The sequence below is a fragment of the Hyperolius riggenbachi genome, chromosome 5, assembly GCF_040937935.1.
Source record: "Hyperolius riggenbachi isolate aHypRig1 chromosome 5, aHypRig1.pri, whole genome shotgun sequence".
Taxonomy (NCBI): Eukaryota; Metazoa; Chordata; class Amphibia; order Anura; family Hyperoliidae; genus Hyperolius; species Hyperolius riggenbachi.
The window spans coordinates 382,948,626-382,967,442 of record NC_090650.1 but is presented as its reverse complement, the minus strand read 5'-3'; the positions used below and the strand labels follow the sequence as shown (position 1 = coordinate 382,967,442).

The 18,817-nt window shown below is 44.7% G+C and overlaps 1 protein-coding gene across 1 annotated transcript in view; it reads left to right on the top strand.

The window, feature by feature from the left end:
- INTS8 (integrator complex subunit 8) overlaps nt 1–18,817 on the top strand; it is a 70,393-nt gene that overhangs the window by 50,774 nt on the left and 802 nt on the right. The window contains exons 17-27 of the mRNA XM_068237681.1: nt 2,956–3,077; nt 3,583–3,764; nt 5,509–5,542; nt 8,274–8,330; nt 8,428–8,489; nt 9,595–9,713; nt 9,829–9,932; nt 12,558–12,608; nt 12,718–12,791; nt 13,651–13,715; nt 17,437–17,480. Coding sequence (XP_068093782.1) covers nt 2,956–3,077; nt 3,583–3,764; nt 5,509–5,542; nt 8,274–8,330; nt 8,428–8,489; nt 9,595–9,713; nt 9,829–9,932; nt 12,558–12,608; nt 12,718–12,791; nt 13,651–13,715; nt 17,437–17,480 — 914 coding nt within the window. The remainder of the gene's footprint in view (nt 1–2,955; nt 3,078–3,582; nt 3,765–5,508; nt 5,543–8,273; nt 8,331–8,427; nt 8,490–9,594; nt 9,714–9,828; nt 9,933–12,557; nt 12,609–12,717; nt 12,792–13,650; nt 13,716–17,436; nt 17,481–18,817) is intronic.

The following is an 18,817-nucleotide window of genomic DNA, read 5'->3' as shown; positions in this document are numbered from 1 at the left end:
ATAATCTGGGTCTTACAGGAAGCTGGTAAGCCTGCACTGTGAGGGGTGTTGGTGGCGGATTCCTGAATTAGAGACCTTGTAGCGCTGAAGTTTTGGACAAATACCAAAAAACTCAGTCATATACACTCTCATGCATTCATCCTTTCGTACAGAGAGCGAGCTGGTTCTCTTTTAAAAATAAAAACCTCAACAGTTGTGGGTTTTAAAAAAATGCCACAGCTGTCGCATAAATGACAAAATGTTAAAATATAAAAGATATGTCGTAGTGTATACTCTAAAAAGTAAACTAATTGCCTAAATACTCTGTATATTCCTAGGGATACCGTATAGTACCCGGACAAAGGTAGATCCTGAACCAGGAATTGTATGTCCCAAATAGTGCAGATTTTAACTGTGTAATAGCAGTCACTGGCCCTTATACGTAAGATGCCTTAATGATTCTCACCACTCCTGCGATAGTTCCTACGACATATCCCAGAGTTTCCCAGATCAGATAGTCCTGATAGTCTCCGGGGAGCTTCTTCAATGATGCGGGGAACCGCTTCAATCACTCGGCAGGTAAAACCGCTGAAGCGGTAAACTGCTAGCAGCCAGAGGGACGCCGGATCGGCTCAGACCTGCAACTTCCGGTTCTCCGGATTACCAACTTCAGGGGAGAGACGTCACTTCCTAGTGCGTCTCAACCCAAGCTGTGGCCACTTCCTTGCGTTCCAGTCCTCTGTGGTGGCGCCCCTATATCAAAACAGTTTCACAGCTATACGATTAACATGTTTCAACGGCTCGGCCGTCTTCCTCAGAATCTATAAGTTGGTGTAGAAGTCGCCATTTTATATATGTAGGGATGGTCTAAACTCGTCCGCTCCGCCCTTCAATCTGTTAAAGTGGTAGCTGCTTGTACAATTCCATGATGTATTCCTCACATAATGCTGCAATCATTCAACTTTTAGAATTCTTCTTTTATCAAACTGCCTATCTAGCTCCATGAAATTCACCCATACACATATATAATTGCAAGTTAAAAATAGAGAAAAAGGTTCAGGATCTACCTTTGTCCGGGTACTATACGGTATCCCTAGGAATATACGGAGTATTTAGGCAATTAGTTTACTTTTTAGAGTATACACTACGACATATCTTTTATATTTTAACATTTTGTCATTTATGCGACAGCTGTGGCATTTTTTTAAAACCCACAACTGTTGAGGTTTTTATTTTTATTTTTAAAAGAGAACCAGCTCGCTCTCTGTACGAAAGGATGAATGCATGAGAGTGTATATGACTGAGTTTTTTGGTACTTGGTGATAATATTCACAATAAAAAACTTGTAATTAAGAACAGCAACTGTGTATTACTCATGTCCAGCGCACCCCTGACTACATTTATATTTTACAGATTGTGCCAGAAGTGACCAAAGGTGGCCACACACCATAGAATTTTTTAAATATCTGTTCAATTCAAGAATTGCAATCTGACTGATTGTAACATTAAATCTGACCAATGTACCTCACACACACGTTTTTTTCCTCAGTTATGATAAAAATGATTGGAAACTCTGAGAAAATTGCTTGGGTGTATATATTAATAAATTGACATTCTACCACACACCATTAAATTTTCACAAAAATTGATCAGAAAAATCCACCATTACCGATCAACTTTTATCGCATAAAAATGGGAAATCTGATCGGATTTCTTGTTTCGAAAAAGGTTTTGATTTTTCAGAAAATCCAATCTTTTTTTTATCGAATTTCCATAAAATCGTGTGTGTGTGTGTGTGTGTGTGTGTGTGTGTGTGTGTGTGTGTGTGTGTGTGTGTGTGTGTGTGTGTGTGTGTGTGTGTGTGTGTGTGTGTGTGTGTGTGTGTGTGTGTGTGTGTGTGTGTGTGTGTGTGTGTGTGTGTGTGTGTGTGTGTGTGTGTGTGTGTGTGTGTGTGTGTGTGTGTGTGTGTGTGTGTGTGTGTGTGTGTGTGTGTCCACCTTAAAGGATGCAATGGACTGATTTACTCAACTTCATGCACTTCATGAGCAGTTATGACTTTTTCAGTATACAATATACCATAATGACTTCCGGGTGATAATTAAAGTGTACCTATAGGGAAATGTAGCCCTGGGGGGGTACTTGGCTCAGGAGGGAGAAGCCTCTGGATCCTAAAGAGTCTTTCCCAATCGTCCTCAGTCAGCGGCGTCCAGCGCTGGCAGCCCTGAAATCCACAGTAGCGGGTACAGCACACGGCAATATTTACATCTGTGCTCTTTCGCAGACACAGTACCCGCTTCCCCTCAGGTGTTTCCGCTGGAGCTGGAGGGGGAAGTAGGTACTGCGTTTGCACAGGAGCGCATATTTCCACATTATTGCCATGTTTGGTTTGGTGTAGCCAGCGCTGGAACCGAGGGTCATAGGAGGACAGGGAAAGCCTATTATTAAGATCGAGAGGCTTCCCCCTCGCGAGGTAAATACCCCTCAGGGCACTTTTTTTCCTTACAGGTTTTCTTTAAAACTTTACGATACCCCCTCGTAACAGTGTAGTAACCCTTGGAGCCATTTTGAATGTGCTGCCCGAAGTTCAGGTCCATAGTGTCTAGTAGGAAGTACTCTTGACAGGTCATTTGTGGTCTTGACCAATACTGTTTCCATTACGTAAGAATATGCAGAGTTTCCCCGCATCCGAGCCGGACAGGGAGGTGCTGTCTATTCTGTCAGCATGCTGTGCGAATCACATACCGGGTCGATACTGTACGGCATGCAGCAGTTTTTCATAGCACGCAGCCAGATACCAATAGCCATGCATGGCACGTCTATACCGATTGGACTATAGCATTGCAGCAGCATGGGTGCTACACATGGTTTGGAAACGCACGCGGTACTCAGTGGGAATAAGCCCTTGGTGTTTCTGGCATGTACTAATCTTCATAGAATAATCTATAGTCTCCATTTTGTAATCTCTTGTCTCCGCAGATATTCCCCTCCGACAGGTAGTTGCGGAGGAGTGTGTAGCCTTCCTGTTGAACTGGCGGGAGAATGAGTACCTGATATTACAGGCACCTGCATCTTTAGTGCAAAATAATCCATATGTAAAGGTAAGAGTCACCTCCAGATTACGGCAGTGTTTCTTTCTTTGTCAGCAGTGAGGTATTCTCGCCACTCCGTAGTGGAGTAGAAAAAAAAGGAAAAATGTTTTGTTTTGTATTTATGACGAAACTTAAGATACTTAAACCAGTTGACTCTTTGACTGTAACTGTTGTAAGACTGATTTGAGCATGGCTACTGCTGATGATGTCATCATGCAAGGCGTCTGCTGATGATGTCATCGTGCAAGGCAGTGCAATTATGTTTAGTTCTGTACTTCTGTGATTATCGAGGGAGATTTCATCAATTTTTTTCCCCCACCTCAGCTGCAAACTGCCTGAATCATTTCATATAGGAGGGGGGGGGGGGGGGGGGTAGTGGTTTTTACCTTGAGATTCTCTTCCAATCCTGCCCCATTATATAAGCATGCTATTGTATTGGTTGTAGGGGAGCTTTTGGTTATTATTGCCATGGTTTCCTTGTCAGACCACTGATGAGGTTTTGTTTGTTCCTCAGCTCGGTCAGCTCCTGGCAGCCACATGTAAAGAGCTTTCTGGTCCAGAGAGCCGGAGGACCGCCAAGGACCTCTGGGAGGTGGTGCTGCATATATTCAGCATCTCCAACCAACACAAGAGGAACAGCGATGGGAGGGTCAGCCTGATCAAACACCGCGAGTCTACCATGGGCATCGTGTACAGGTAGGTGTCTGGACTGACGCTCTGGAAATCATTTTATTGATATCTATATTGGCCTTCAAGGATACCTTAGTCCATGAAAAAAAATTAAAAATAATGGAAGCATGCATGTGTGTTTGGCTCTCTTCATACCCATCGCTTCTCCCATTCTCCTCCTTCACCCTTTGTTTTTGTGCACTGACCCTACTTCCTGGTCATGCAGGCCAGTGATGACTGCGCATGCACTTTCCGGCGACGCCCATCCTTGATCGCGCGGTCGGGAGCGCTCTGTTTAGTTGTAACGTGGTGCGCATGCACAGGGCACTCCCAGCTGCGGGCATGCAATCAAGGACACGTGTCGCCTTTAAGGCACACTTGACCCCATGCAAAGTTACCAAAGGTAAGTACAGAGGTGTGGTCATGCTGGATCGGCATACCTCTGTGTGTTGTCCATTGCTCACCTCGCCCTCCCTGGTCCCTGTAATCACTCCTTGTGATGTTGGGCAGTATTGAGTGGAGTCTGCACATGCCTGGTAGCATGAAGCTGCTCATGCATGGCTTTTTCCTCCGTGCACGCGTGGCTTCCTGTAACTGCGCATGTGTGGACTGTATTTGTGCATGCGCAATATGGTCGCGCTTGTGCATGGATGGGGACAGGGACGCAAAGTGAAAGGGGGAGTTTCTACAATAGATAGCGGTATAAGCGTGCTATAGATTTGTCACAAATCTTTGCAATGTATGAATTAGACTTGGAGGGAACTCATTTTTGCCTAATGTTACCTGATGCTAACCCATTAAAAATGCACCAACCTCACTGACTTTGCGTGGGTGCTCCCACTCCTGCGGTGTTCTCCAAAATTTAAAATATCTAAATTATATATCAAGAAGAAAGTAGGGCTCTTCGTAAACTCCCCAGCACTTGTGTAGACAGAAGCTTAAAGAGACTCTGTAACAAAATTCTCAGCCTTATTTCTTCTATCCTATAAGTTCCTATACCTGTTCTAATGTGGTCTGTGTTACTGCAGCCTTTTCTAGTTGCACAGTGGCTGTGTTATCTCTGTTATATGATCTAATCTTCTCTCTTGTGTCGGCTCTGTCGGCTGAGGCTGGAATGTGTGGAATGTGCTGCACTGCTTGTCATTGGCATAAGCTATACACACCCTCTCCAAGCTCTGTATGAGTCAGAGACTGAGCTACTCTCAAGCCTATCACACTCTAGTTATAAGCCATGTCTTTTGTTTGTAAACCCTGCCTAAAACTGGCAATTACAAGCCATGATTGCAGCAGGTAGTGGCAGAAACAGCACAGAGGGGCCCAGGAGAACCTAATGAATAGAATGGTATGCTTTCTTATTGTAAGAATGAGTACAGATTCTCTTTAAAGGATACATGAGGCGAAAAAAAAGTAATGCATCTTTACTTACCTGATGCTTCTTCCAGCTCCTCGCCGCAGTTCCCCTCTGACCCGGTCTTCGCTACGGAGGGGACAGCAGGACAGCAACCTGGCCGGGTCGGCGGCTTCTGAGTATGCGTGGCCAGCTGCGTTCTGTGCAAGCTCAGTGCTGAAGACTGAGTGAGAAGGGGAACTGCGGCGAGGGACACAGAGACCTCTAGGGGCTGGAAGAAGCCCCAGGTAAGTAAAGATGCATTACATTTTTTTTTATTTTTTTTTTTTTTTTTTTTTTTGATGAGTACCCTCAGTACCTGCAGTAATGACTGTTTTTCTAATTTGTTGAACTGCTACTTTAATTCATGCTCTTTTGTTTTAGGAGTGAACTTGTATCTTTCATAAAGAAGATAAGGGCAAGTATTTGTCTCTTCTCTTATGTCTTGTATATCTTTCCCTTATCAGCGGATTGTCCTATGAAGCACATGTGACATACTGCTTGCTGCTGCTGGCCAAAGCTCCCCGTACACCATAGAACCACATTGTTGGATGCTTAGGTCTACTCCATAAAAATTTTGGACTGTGAGGAAACCTCAAATCAAACTTTTGTTTGTTTGGTTTTACTTTGATAAATCTCAATCAATTTTGTTGAAAATTTGATGAATGCCGTATTGGATGTTGTGAAAAATTATTTTAAGTCAATATAAAAAAAAAAAATGAAACCCCACACCATGCATAGTACAGTGAAATTCCAATGTAGTAAACGCATCCCCCAGGTCCCGACCATGGGCCTTAAAGTGACTCTGTAACAAAAATTACAACGTTTTTTCTACCATCCTATAAGTTCCTAAACCTATTCTAATGTGCTCTGGCTCACTGCAGCACTTTGTACTATCACGGTCTCTGTAATAAATCAATGTATCTTTCCCCTGTCAGACTTGTCGGCCTGTGTCTGGAAGGCTGCCAAACTCTTAGGTGCTGGTCTGTTCCTCTATGCACATTCCAGTGTGTGTTTTATTTACATAAGCCAGCAGCTTCTCTGCTATCTTATCAGTGATAGAAGAGAGCTGGATAAAAATCCTCCTCTGTTTAAGGTCCGTACACACGCCGGACTTTAGGCAACGACGGGTCTGACGACAGAGCGTACACATGCCGGACTGTCGCTGGCACGCCCACCCAGCGGGAGGCAACGACGGACCCGTCGTTGCCTAAAGTCCGGCGTGTGTACGGACCTTTAGGCTGTGAAAGTAGCTGGCTGACACATACTGAGGGATTACAAACACAGGCACAGGCAGAGCTGTCTGCAGGAAGCCTGTAATGTTCAGTGCATGAGAGAAGAAGGGGACAGAAGGTAAACACACAAATGATCTTTTGAGATTCAAAAGGAAAGCTGTATACAGCCTGCTTGTGTATGGATGTATTTTCTATATGTGGACATATTGTACATCAATCTACTTCCTGTTTTGGTGGCCATTTTGTTTGTTTATAAACAAACTTTTTAAAATTGTTTTTGACTACTTTTAATGCGGCGGGGAGCGGCGAAATTGTGACAGAGGATAATAGGAGATGTCCCCTAACACACTGGTATGTTTACTTTTGTGCGATTTTAACAATACAGATTCTCTTTAATGACTTTGACCACTTCTGATATAGTAATCTTTTTAGCCAGTTTCCTTGGCATTTACTATAAAGGGATTCTACTGCACTGCATACTGTACAGTTATTCTTTAAACATGCTAGGACTCATGGAAATGTTAGATTTGCTGTACTTCACCTGAAGTGACGGGGATATGAAGGCTGCTATCTTCATTCCCTTATAAATAACTAGTCCATTTGGCCTGTTTCAAAAACTAGCGCTAGAATGACCGCCAGGGCTTTTATTAGGTAGGATGCCAGTTGCCTGACTGTTGTGCTGATGGGCTGCCTCTAATACGTTAAAGTGTACCCGAGACTGTATAAAATAAAGAAAACGAAAAAACAGATACTTCTCTAAGAATCCTGTAGAACAGGGGTGTCAAATGAAATCACGGAACGGGTCAAAATCTAAAACTTGGTCTATGACGCAGGCCACATTGTTTCTTAAAGGAGTACTATCGATTTAAACGACTTTTTTTTTTAATACTCTATATTAGTGTACACATTACCACTAGTGCTAGGGGCACTTTATTTATTCACCCAGGTCTCTCTCTCACTATCCCTGCTTAAAAATTCATTTCTCACACAGCTCATAGTAGTTTGGGTCACCCTGAGCTGCTTGGTTACTCTGTCACACAGTTCACAAATATATTTCACTGTGTCACTCACAGCATGCAGAAAACATGAGGAGAAATAGGCTGATCTGAGGTGGTAACAGGTAACTAAATGAGCTGTAATATTGCTGGAATATAACTAGCTATTGTGTTTACACTCAGACTGCTTGCCTGGCTGTCTGCTGAGGTGATTCACTCCAGGCTGCATCCACTTTACAAGCTGCTGAGAGGGGCAGATCACTGTTTACAATTAGCATTATTAGTATCTTTATCAGTCAAGAGAAGCAAAGATAATAAACACACATTGCTAGAATCTTTAACCCCTTACCACCATATCAACAAGATTCTTTCAGCAAGGTGATAATTAAACTATAAACTGAGGAGTTGATAGCAACTCCCCTGTGCAGACATGGTCTAGCCCTCTGGGAGCAGTCAGTATTAGATACATTTTGTATCCAACACTGACGCCAAAACTGACGGAGGATTTTACAGCTGAGAGGAACAGCTGTGTGAGGAAACAAATTGCTCCTAGTACTTGCCCTAATGTGTGCTACAACATACAGCATTTAAATATAAATGCATACATCGATAGTATTCCTTTAATATTTAACATTCATCGAAGTCTCAAAGTGGCGTAACTACAGGGACAGTGTGTGTGTGTGTGTGTGTGTGTGTGTGTGTGTGTGTGTGTGTGTGTGTGTGTGTGTGTGTGTGTGTGTGTGTGTGTGCGCGCGCTGCTTATTTTGCAGGGGGGGCTAGTGCGCAGGCGTGGCCATACTAAGAAAGGCCCAGCCGCGATCAGCAGGACTGCCAGGCAACTGGTATTGCAATATGGCAGCTTCCATAGATCTCACACCTCGGGTTCCCTTTAATTACTCATGACTTCCCCTTCTTCCAGGAGCCTCTAGTGCTGACAACACTGCTGTCTCTGTTTGTCAAGCTTCATAATCTCCGGGTAGGTGCTTTCTTCATAGACTGCATTTATTATACGAGCCAGAATATCTTCTAATACTGATTAATGCATATAATGTTGGTTTTTATTTATCGCACAGGAGGACATTGTCAATGACATCACTGCTGAGTACATCTCAATCTGGCCAACAAGCATTCCAAAGTAAGCTGGGAAAGTTGATTCTTCGGTTTATATTGTAATGTAATACAGAGTTTAACCAGTCAGCTCATGCTTTTGCAGGATTTTTAAAGTATTTCAATTTTTTTTTTCAAGCTGTTTTTAAAGAGACCAGAAAAAGATACTTACCTAAGGAGAGGGAAGCCTATGGATCCTAATAAGCCTTCCCTTGCTGCCCGCCGCTGCTGTGCGGGACCCTCCAGTTTATTAGGGCCGGGCTTATTTGCTTGAGCGACCCCAGCTTAATGCGTATGCGTGGCCAGACTTGTGCAGTGGCACTATAACACACGTGTGCTTCAAGAGGAGCGCAGCCCCGATCGGATTACCAACAAGCTCGTGTCGGTAATCTTTTGGTAGTCCGTGTTTGGTGATAGGGGACTGCAATGGAAGCCTCATTAGGCTCCAGAGTCTTCACTCTTCTGAGGTAAGTATGGGATCAGGGGGTACCCTGATGACGGTGGAAGGCCGAAACCTGGTCGGGAAAGGACTGGCAATCATTATATCAGCTGACTGATGGTATTATTAGTGTTGATCAATTTGCACTTTACTTGGGAGTAAGTACAATATTGTAATACGGATTTATGCATTGGGTTCAACGTGAATGGACCCACAATGTGAGTTTGATATTACTTGTTGCATAAATCCCCCCCTCCCCCCGGGTGCCTGTAGGCCGCACAGAGGCTGGGATAGGCCTAATCCACACCAAAAATCCCTAAGCATAATTGCAAATGCTTAGCACTTTTTGTAACGATTTGCAGTAGGGATTCCAGGCATGTGCCTAGCGATTTTAGAGCATTTGGGTTTAGCAATTTTGTAATTCTTGTACACTTTGATCTGGAAGTGAACAACTTTTGGTGGAAACACTTTGAAAAATCGCTCTATAGCGATTTTTAAAGCAATTTTACAGAACCTGCTCTGATGTAAAGTAGCCCATAGCTAGGCATTAGCCAAGTGCTTTTTGAAACTAATGTTTTTGAAGGCGCTCAGAAGCGCTCTTGGTGTGTACCAGCCCATGTAGACAGACAGCACTGTGGAATTTTACATTGTTGTACCATCATTTCTTGTTACCCTGACCTCTTGTGTCTTCCAGCTTCCAGTCAGTAGATTTTGATGCAGTTGCTGTCACAGTGAAGGAGCTGGTCAGATATGCACTGAAAATCAATTCCAACAACCACTCCTGGCTCATCATCCAGGCCGATATCTATTTCGGTGGGTGAGATTTGGTGCCGTACAGCAGGCATGTTGTTGTCAGTAAATGAGGTCTAGACTAGCGGGAATGTAACTGGAGAAAGTAATGTCATAACTGCTGTGTTTCTATTCCTAGCCACCAATGAGTATTCCGCTGCTTTAAACTATTATCTTCAGGCTGGGGCCGTCTCCTCTGACTTCTTCACCAAGCAAGTCCCACCCGATGTCTACACTGACCAGGTAATCCTCTTGTTAAAGAGGAGCTGTCAGCCATAATATCTCAGAAAAAAAACCACCTATATCAATAGATAAATACTTGCTCTACTTACATAACAGTATTGCACTGTCCACGTTTTAATTATAGTGATTTTTCTAAAGTTAAAAGAGAGAAAATCCTTCTTGGGATTCTCCATTTTAACTGTGTCTATCGTGAAGCCAATCCTGATGTCATTCCCTCCCTTACTCTTCTCTGCCTGATTGTGTATGCATTGCCACCCTCCTCCCAGTCCTCAGGCACTCCCACCCAACTCTGCAATAGAAAGTGCATTGTCTCAGCATGAGAAATATTGGCCAATCATAGAGGAACAGAGGTGTGGAGGGTAAAACAGGAGGGAAAGAGGCTTCAGCCAATCAGGCTGCATTAGTTAAGTCTGAGAGGAAAGTAAAGAAGCAAAAAGAGACAACCAAACATGCCCTGCAACTTCCTTTGTGCGGCAATGTACCAAATAAGAGTCAATTAAACTGGGGAATGATAATTTATCAAGAAGAAAAGTAATAATGATTTTTTTTTTTTTTTTTAACTTTTGGATTGCCTGGTTAGCATCCTTATTACTTGTTTGCCAGATAAAAATAATTGATTTTATGCCAGACAGTTACACTTTAAATGGATGATAGTTAATGTTTTGCATTTGATTTACATGCCTACAAATGATTTGAACACTCATAGAGGATACCCTAGGTGACACGTGACAGCACACAAATGACCAAATAACTGTGCTGTGTTCCCTTCTCTCTCTCTCTCTCTCTCTCTCTCTCTCTCTCTCTCTCTCTCTCTCTCTCTCTCCTCCTCCCCCCCCCCCCCCTGAAAGAGTTAAAAATCAGCTATAGCTATCACGATAGCGTAACTGATAAGGAATTACAGCCATAAAACACTTTCCTGGCAGAAAATGGCTTCTAAAAGCAGGAACGAGATAAAAAGGGTCAATAGTTTATAGATTTTAGCTCTGGCATACGTCAATGCATGCATCATTGAGCAGAGACAATAAAACTGTAAAAAAAATTAAAAAGCAGATTTAAAAATAAAATAACTGTGGGATATCTAAAAAAAAAAAAGTAATTTTTAGGAAGAGGAGGGTAGATACAATTGTTCATCTCATCAGTTTATTTTCGCATTGTGTTTCCTTTATGGTGGCCATACTTTTATTGATGTTTTCTGTCGATATCCAGCAGATCTGTTAGATATCTATGCTACAAACAATGCCTGAACAATTGGACATCGGACAGTTGCATCGGACATAATCTATCCCTTGATGGGCAGTGGGTCGGGAGCGCGGCAGTAGCAGCGTTCGGTTACAGGACAATTGGCGTGCAGTGTTGGCAGCTGAGCTTACACTCCTCTATCCGGTGGCATGTGTCTTCTCTCCATCCCCGTTGGGTGTTCCTCACTGTTTCTTCTCTCTCGGGGCGCCTGTGTCATGTGACAAACCTTAGAGGCCTCTAGTGGCCATGTAAGGTACAATGGTGCCTCTAGTGTTTGTCACAGATGCCCTGGGAGAGAAGACACCGGGAGAAGAGCCTGGCGGTGGAGAGCAGACATGCATTAGCAGATAGGTGAGTGTAAGCTCTTCTGGCATACTCTGCATGGCTTAGGGGCCGGGCAGGGAGTGCACTTCTCCACAGATGCCTAGTCCAGTCTCGCCCCACGCGGGCTTCTGCCTAGTCCAGTCTCGCCCCACGCGGGCTTCTGCCTAGTCCAGTCTCGCCCCACGCGGGCTTCTGCCTAGTCCAGTCTCGCCCCACGCGGGCTTCTGCCTAGTCCAGTCTCGCCCCACGCGGGCTTCTGCCTAGTCCAGTCTCGCCCCACGCGGGCTTCTGCCTAGTCCAGTCTCGCCCCACGCGGGCTTCTGCCTAGTCCAGTCTCGCCCCACGCGGGCTTCTGCCTAGTCCAGTCTCGCCCCACGCGGGCTTCTGCCTAGTCCAGTCTCGCCCCACGCGGGCTTCTGCCTAGTCCAGTCTCGCCCCACGCGGGCTTCTGCCTAGTCCACCCCCACTGCTGGGCGTACATTATACAGAACAGGTGGGAGATTGTCAAGGAAGGAGGACTGAGATGTAGTCCCTTATTCAGTGTAGAGTTTTTGTTTTTTTCTTAGGAAGACACCATTTTGCTCCTGTAATCCTGTAAAGCTTAAAGTTTACCCAAGGTGAACCTCGGATTAAATACTTACCTAAGAAGAGTTAAGTCTCTGGATCCCATAAAGGTTTCCCACTCTGTCCTCTGGTCCACCATTGCCAAAAAGGAATCAGACAAGCTCTTCTCAGATTCCAAGCTCACAACCGCGCTCCTCAGCTGTACTGCGGCTGTGTGAGCAAGGCTGTGCGCATACATGATGAGGAGTGCGGTCACAATGTGCAGGATGGTCCCGGGCAGCGGCTGAGGTCCAGAGGCTGGCATGGAAAGCCTCTGGAGGATAGAGGCTTCCTTTGTCTTAGGTAAGTATTTGATTTTTGACCTGAGGTTTACCTTGGGTCTGATTTAATTGCTGTGTGTAAAGCCCAAAAAGAATGCTCAGTTTGTAATTTGTTTATAGAATAAAAATGGCATGAGGTAGCCGGGATAATGTGGTATTTGTTTTTGTTTACTTGCAGGTGATCAAAAGAATGATAAAGTGCTGTTCCCTTCTGAACTGTCACACTCAGGTGAGCGTTTGCTGCCTCTATGTAGATGGAGTGGAGAACTACACAGGAAGGGTTGTATTCTGTATTCTGACTGTATTAGACTCTGTTACATGCCTTGCTTTGTTGACAGGTCGCAATACTTTGCCAGTTCCTCAGGGAAGTTGATTACAAAACTGCCTTCAAGGCTCTCCAAGAGCAAAATAGGTAAAACAAAAGATCACGTGCATGTTGTGTCCTGTATCCTACAGTCTTGTACATGTTGATAAGCACACATTTCTGGGTGCATCTTGTGAAATCGTACATGTGGCAGCCTGCAGGTCACACATTTTCAACATGGCCGAGTGGCGTGTACTGTCCTGTGAAGAGGGTAGAGGCAGGAAGCACCCAGGGACAAAGTTGATTGGCTGAAGATATCCAGTCCAGCTGATAGCTTGTCACCTGCATGCTGTCAGATGCCTTTATGAACATCAAATGTATGGCCAAAACAAACACGAACAATTGGAGCAAGTAGTTTTGGCAGTGGGGTTTTTGTCCACTGACATACTATCTTTGGCAATGGGGGGAGGGATATTATTGATGCTGGCATTTCATTGTTCTATAGCTTAACCCTTTAGCAGCCAATTTATTTAGAGGCTTATAAGTCCTCTAGGCCAATTTATGTTAGCACTTTTTTCTTTTTTTGTATTTCGTGTTATATTTCATTGCTCCTAATTAGTTCTGACGTAATGTGTATTTATGGCCATTTGTCACTAGGGGGCAGTGTGAGACAATAAGAGGACTTCTGCTTTCAGTTTCTATATTTCCTGCTAGTAAAGAGGGATCAAAGCATTCTGAGAATTTACAACACAACGAGTTCTGCCGACTGAGGTCAAAAGCAGTGTGCTTATCTCAAATGAGATATCTCTATTGAAGCTGCTAATGGGTTAAATGATGTGCCGGATTATCAGCAATGGAGTGTTGTGGTACTCTACCTCCAATCATAGGCATGTACACATATATGTATGTCATGTACTGTATTCTGCAATAACTGCACACTGTCTCTCTGTAACCTGCTCTGTTCCAGCCATGATGCCATGGATTCCTACTATGAACACATTTGGGATGTCACCATTCTGGAGTATTTAACTTGTATCCTTTTATGCATTGGCTAGAATGAGAAGTACTGCAAAATTGCATATCTGAGCTTTCACTCATCCAAATAACACTAGGCTAGCGTGGACCTATACCTGAACCCATCCTATAGCTCTAGGCTAGCGTGGACCTATACCTGCACCCATCCTATAGCTCTAGGCTAGCGTGGACCTATACCTGCACCCATCCTATAGCTCTAGGCTAGCGTGGACCTATACCTGAACCCATCCTATAGCTCTAGGCTAGCGTGGACCTATACCTGCACCCATCCTATAGCTCTAGGCTAGCGTGGACCTATACCTGCACCCATCCTATAGCTCTAGGCTAGCGTGGACCTATACCTGCACCCATCCTATAGCTCTAGGCTAGCGTGGACCTATACCTGCACCCATCCTATAGCTCTAGGCTAGCGTGGACCTATACCTGCACCCATCCTATAGCTCTAGGCTAGCGTGGACCTATACCTGCACCCATCCTATAGCTCTAGGCTAGCGTGGACCTATACCTGCACCCATCCTATAGCTCTAGGCTAGCGTGGACCTATACCTGCACCCATCCTATAGCTCTAGGCTAGCGTGGACCTATACCTGCACCCATCCTATAGCTCTAGGCTAGCGTGGACCTATACCTGCACCCATCCTATAGCTCTAGGCTAGCGTGGACCTATACCTGCACCCATCCTATAGCTCTAGGCTAGCGTGGACCTATACCTGCACCCATCCTATAGCTCTAGGCTAGCGTGGACCTATACCTGCACCCATCCTATAGCTCTAGGCTAGCGTGGACCTATACCTGAACCCATCCTATAGCTCTAGGCTAGCGTGGACCTATACCTGAACCCATCCTATAGCTCTAGGCTAGCGTGGACCTATACCTGCACCCATCCTATAGCTCTAGGCTAGCGTGGACCTATACCTGCACCCATCCTATAGCTCTAGGCTAGCGTGGACCTATACCTGCACCCATCCTATAGCTCTAGGCTAGCGTGGACCTATACCTGCACCCATCCTATAGCTCTAGGCTAGCGTGGACCTATACCTGCACCCATCCTATAGCTCTAGGCTAGCGTGGACCTATACCTGCACCCATCCTATAGCTCTAGGCTAGCGTGGACCTATACCTGCACCCATCCTATAGCTCTAGGCTAGCGTGGACCTATACCTGCACCCATCCTATAGCTCTAGGCTAGCGTGGACCTATACCTGCACCCATCCTATAGCTCTAGGCTAGCGTGGACCTATACCTGCACCCATCCTATAGCTCTAGGCTAGCGTGGACCTATACCTGCACCCATACTATAGCTCTAGGCTAGCGTGGACCTATACCTGCACCCATACTATAGCTCTAGGCTAGCGTGGACCTATACCTGCACCCATCCTATAGCTCTAGGCTAGCGTGGACCTATACCTGCACCCATCCTATAACACTATGCTAGTATGGACCTACAGGTCCTTCTCAAAAAATTAGCATATTGTGATAAAGTTCATTATTTTCTGTAATGTACTGATAAACTTTAGACTTTCATATATTTTAGATTCATTACACACAACTGAAAGTAGTTCAAGCCTTTTATTGTTTTGATATTGATGATTTTGGCATACAGCTCATGAAAACCCAAAATTCCCATCTCAAAAAAATAGCATATTTCATCCGACCAATAAAAAAAGTGTTTTTAAAACAAAAAATTTAACCTTCAAATAATTATGTTCAGTTATGCACTCAATACTTGGTCGGGAATTCTTTTGCAGAAATGACTGCTTCAATGTGGTGTGGCATGGAGGCAATCAGCCTGTGGCAATGCTCATGTGTTATGGAGGCCCAGGATGCTTCGATAGCGGCCTTAAGCTCATCCAGAGTGTTGGGTCTTGCGTCTCTCAACTTTCTCTTCACAATATCCCACAGATTCTCTATGGGGTTCAGGTCAGGAGAGTTGGCAGGCCAATTGAGCATAGTGATACCATGGTCGGTAAGCCATTTACCAGTGGTTTTGGCACTGTGAGCAGGTGCCAGGACGTGCTGAAAAATGAAATCTTCATCTCCATAAAGCTTTTCAGCAGATGGAACTTGAAGTGCTCCAAAATCTCCTGATAGCTAGCTGCATTGACCCTGCCCTTGATAAAACACAGTGGACCAACATCAGCAGCTGACAGGGCACCCCAGACCATCACTGACTGTGGCTACTTGACACTGGACTTCAGGCATTTCCCTCTCCCCAGTCTTCCTCCAGACTCTGGCACCTTGATTTCCGAATGACATGCAAAAGTTGCTTTCATCCGAAAAGTTCTTTGGACCACTGAGCAACAGTCCAGTGCTGCTTCTCTGTAGCCCAGGTCAGGCGCTTCTGCCGCTGTTTCTAGTTCAAAAGTGGCTTGACCTGGGGAATGCGGCACCTGTAGCCCATTTTCTGCACACGCCTGTACACGGTGGCTCTGGATGTTTCTACTCCAGACTCAGTCCACTGCTTCCGCAGGTCCCCCAAGGTCTGGAATTGGTCCTTCTCCACAATCTTCCTCAGGAGAGAGAATATACTTTTTAGACGTATGTATTAAAAAGGTTATAATTTTGCGTGATAGTGGTCCTTCTGTGGCTGGATAGTGTACTGGTTAAGGGCTCTGCCTCAGGAGACCAGGATTTGAATCTCAGCTCTTCCTGTTCAGTAAGCCTGCACCTTGGGCAAGTCTCCTTAACACTGCTACTGCCTATAGAGCATGTCCTAGTAGCTGCTGCTTTGGTGCTTTTAGTCCGCCAGGAGAAAAGCACAATATAAATGTCTTTAAAGTGGACCTAAACTAAAAATACAAGATTTCAAAAATAAAATCTATTTTCTAAATTATAATAATAGTCTTTTCAGCTGCATGATGACAAATATAAAATATTTTACATTTATTGGAGAAACCCCTCCCTTCCTTTCATATTGCCGGCAAAAAATCCAGCAAACTGCTGGAGTAGATGGTGTCTGGCAATGGAGGAATTGCTAATGACTGCCCCCAGTATATCCCTAGTTATGCAAAGAGGAGGGTGAAAAGCATGCACTGAAATGCTCATAGGCTTGAAGGAGTGTTTATCTTTGTATGTGTCAGAGTGGTGCAACTAAATATTTTGAATTAAAAAAAGGTTTTGGTTTGGGTCCGCTTTAAGAGAATTCTGCCAACTCCACCACACACTTGTATGATTGTTGTGTGGCAAATGGAAAACATCCTGAGAGCATTTGTTAGACCAGGCATGGGAAAACTCGGCCCTCCAGCTGTTACGGAACTACAAGTCCCACAATGCATTTGCCTTTATGAGTCATGGCTGTGGCTTTCAGACTCCAGCAATGCATTGTGGGACTTGTAGTTCCTTAACAGCTGGAGGGCCAAGTTTGCCCATGCCTGGGTTAGACAATGGAATTTTTGTGGCAGCTGAGCACAAGGAACCACTAGCCTGCCACAGACCAATGTCTATGGGTAGCTGAAGGCGTGTGCACACATCCAAACTGTTGGCCAATTGTTTTATTACTGCTTGCATGTTGTAGGAGAGCTTGCCTACACAAGTATTCAAGACCTGTTGGCCCCCATACTACATGCAAGTTGTAAAGTTGGGCAATCAAGATTAGATATGCACTTTTTTTTCAGTAAAAATTAGACTTGGAACTTTGAATTTCAGTTGTTCCTATGCCCAGCCCACTTATTCTTTGTTTTTTAATACTTTGTTTAATCTCCTTCACAAGTCCTTCAAGATTTACACCATAAAAGAGGAGAGGTGGATAAGAGACAAATAGCGGTGAGTGAGATCTGATCACGGTAGTGGTTATTCATTATGAATACACGGTTATCGGTACACATTCCTGCCAGCATGACAGATTTGGCATTAGTAGGAATCATGGGGTTGCTTCCAGCCTGAGCTTGTGAGTATGCAGACCAGAGTGTTCCGTGGATTGAAGGTGGCCATAGGTTACTAGAAGTCCACCAGATCGACCATCTGAGAGAGCCTTCTCTGATCAGAAAGGGATCTATTACTTGCCCACGTACTGCACCCCCTAATTTGCAATAGATTTCAGCATGAAATCCTAATGTAGCTGCCTTCCCCTTGGCACCAGTTTAGCGTCTGGATGGTGTAATGGTTAAGGGCTCTGCCTCTGACACAGGAGACCAGGGTTCGAATCGGGGCTCTGCCAGTTCAGGAAGCCAGCACCTATTCAGTAGGAGACCTTGGGCAAGTCTCCCTAAAACTGCCACTGCCTATAGAGCGTGCCCCAGGGGCTGCAGCTCTGGTGCTTTGAGTCCGCCAGGAGAAAAGCGCGATATAAATATTTTGTCTTGTCTAGTGTCAACTTGCGCATTTTTCCAACTTAATGCAATTGTCAATTTGTGTGCAGCTTAGAATTGGCCAGTTTAAAATAGTAAGCAACTGTTTATCTAATTTAAGTTGCACGCACATTGCAACAAAATTTGTGATTCATGTATCCACTCAAGCAGATTAGTTATTTTCAAGCAGTCTCAGCTACTGTTGCTTTTAAGTAGTTCTGAATCAATTTAAATGAAATGGCTGTGACCATAGGAGGGGTTGATAACACACCCATGCAGATGTGCCCCACATCGCATCTCTTTCCCTGCCACTCCTGCCGGGTTGGAGGAGGAAGCTTGGGAGTGATGTGGGATGCATTGGACTGCCCTGGTAAGTTAACACACAACCTCCACCCACCCCCCCGCGGTCACAGCCATTTCATTTAAATTTTGATTCAGAGTAGCTACGCGTACACTGACACTCGTTAAAAGCAACCTGTCCCTGCTGGAAATTTGTGTATAGTTGGAATCCATGCTTTCTGAATTGATTGAGTAGTAAGATAGTTTTGGAACATTAGGTGGAATTATAAAAGTGTACGTCTTCCTTTATGCTAGGCATACACTATGCAATAGTTATTAATCGAGCCGCTGATGGCTCGATTGATAATATTCAACCTGTTTCGATCACCGTGGCGGATTGATACCGCGCTCGATCCCCACGGGCGGACAACTAGCGCTGATATGGAACTGCCCGCAGGGACGAGCGGGAATCTATCCACTCACCGAGTCGGCGGCTCGATTTCGGCGCATAAACGTAGTGTATGCCCAGCATTA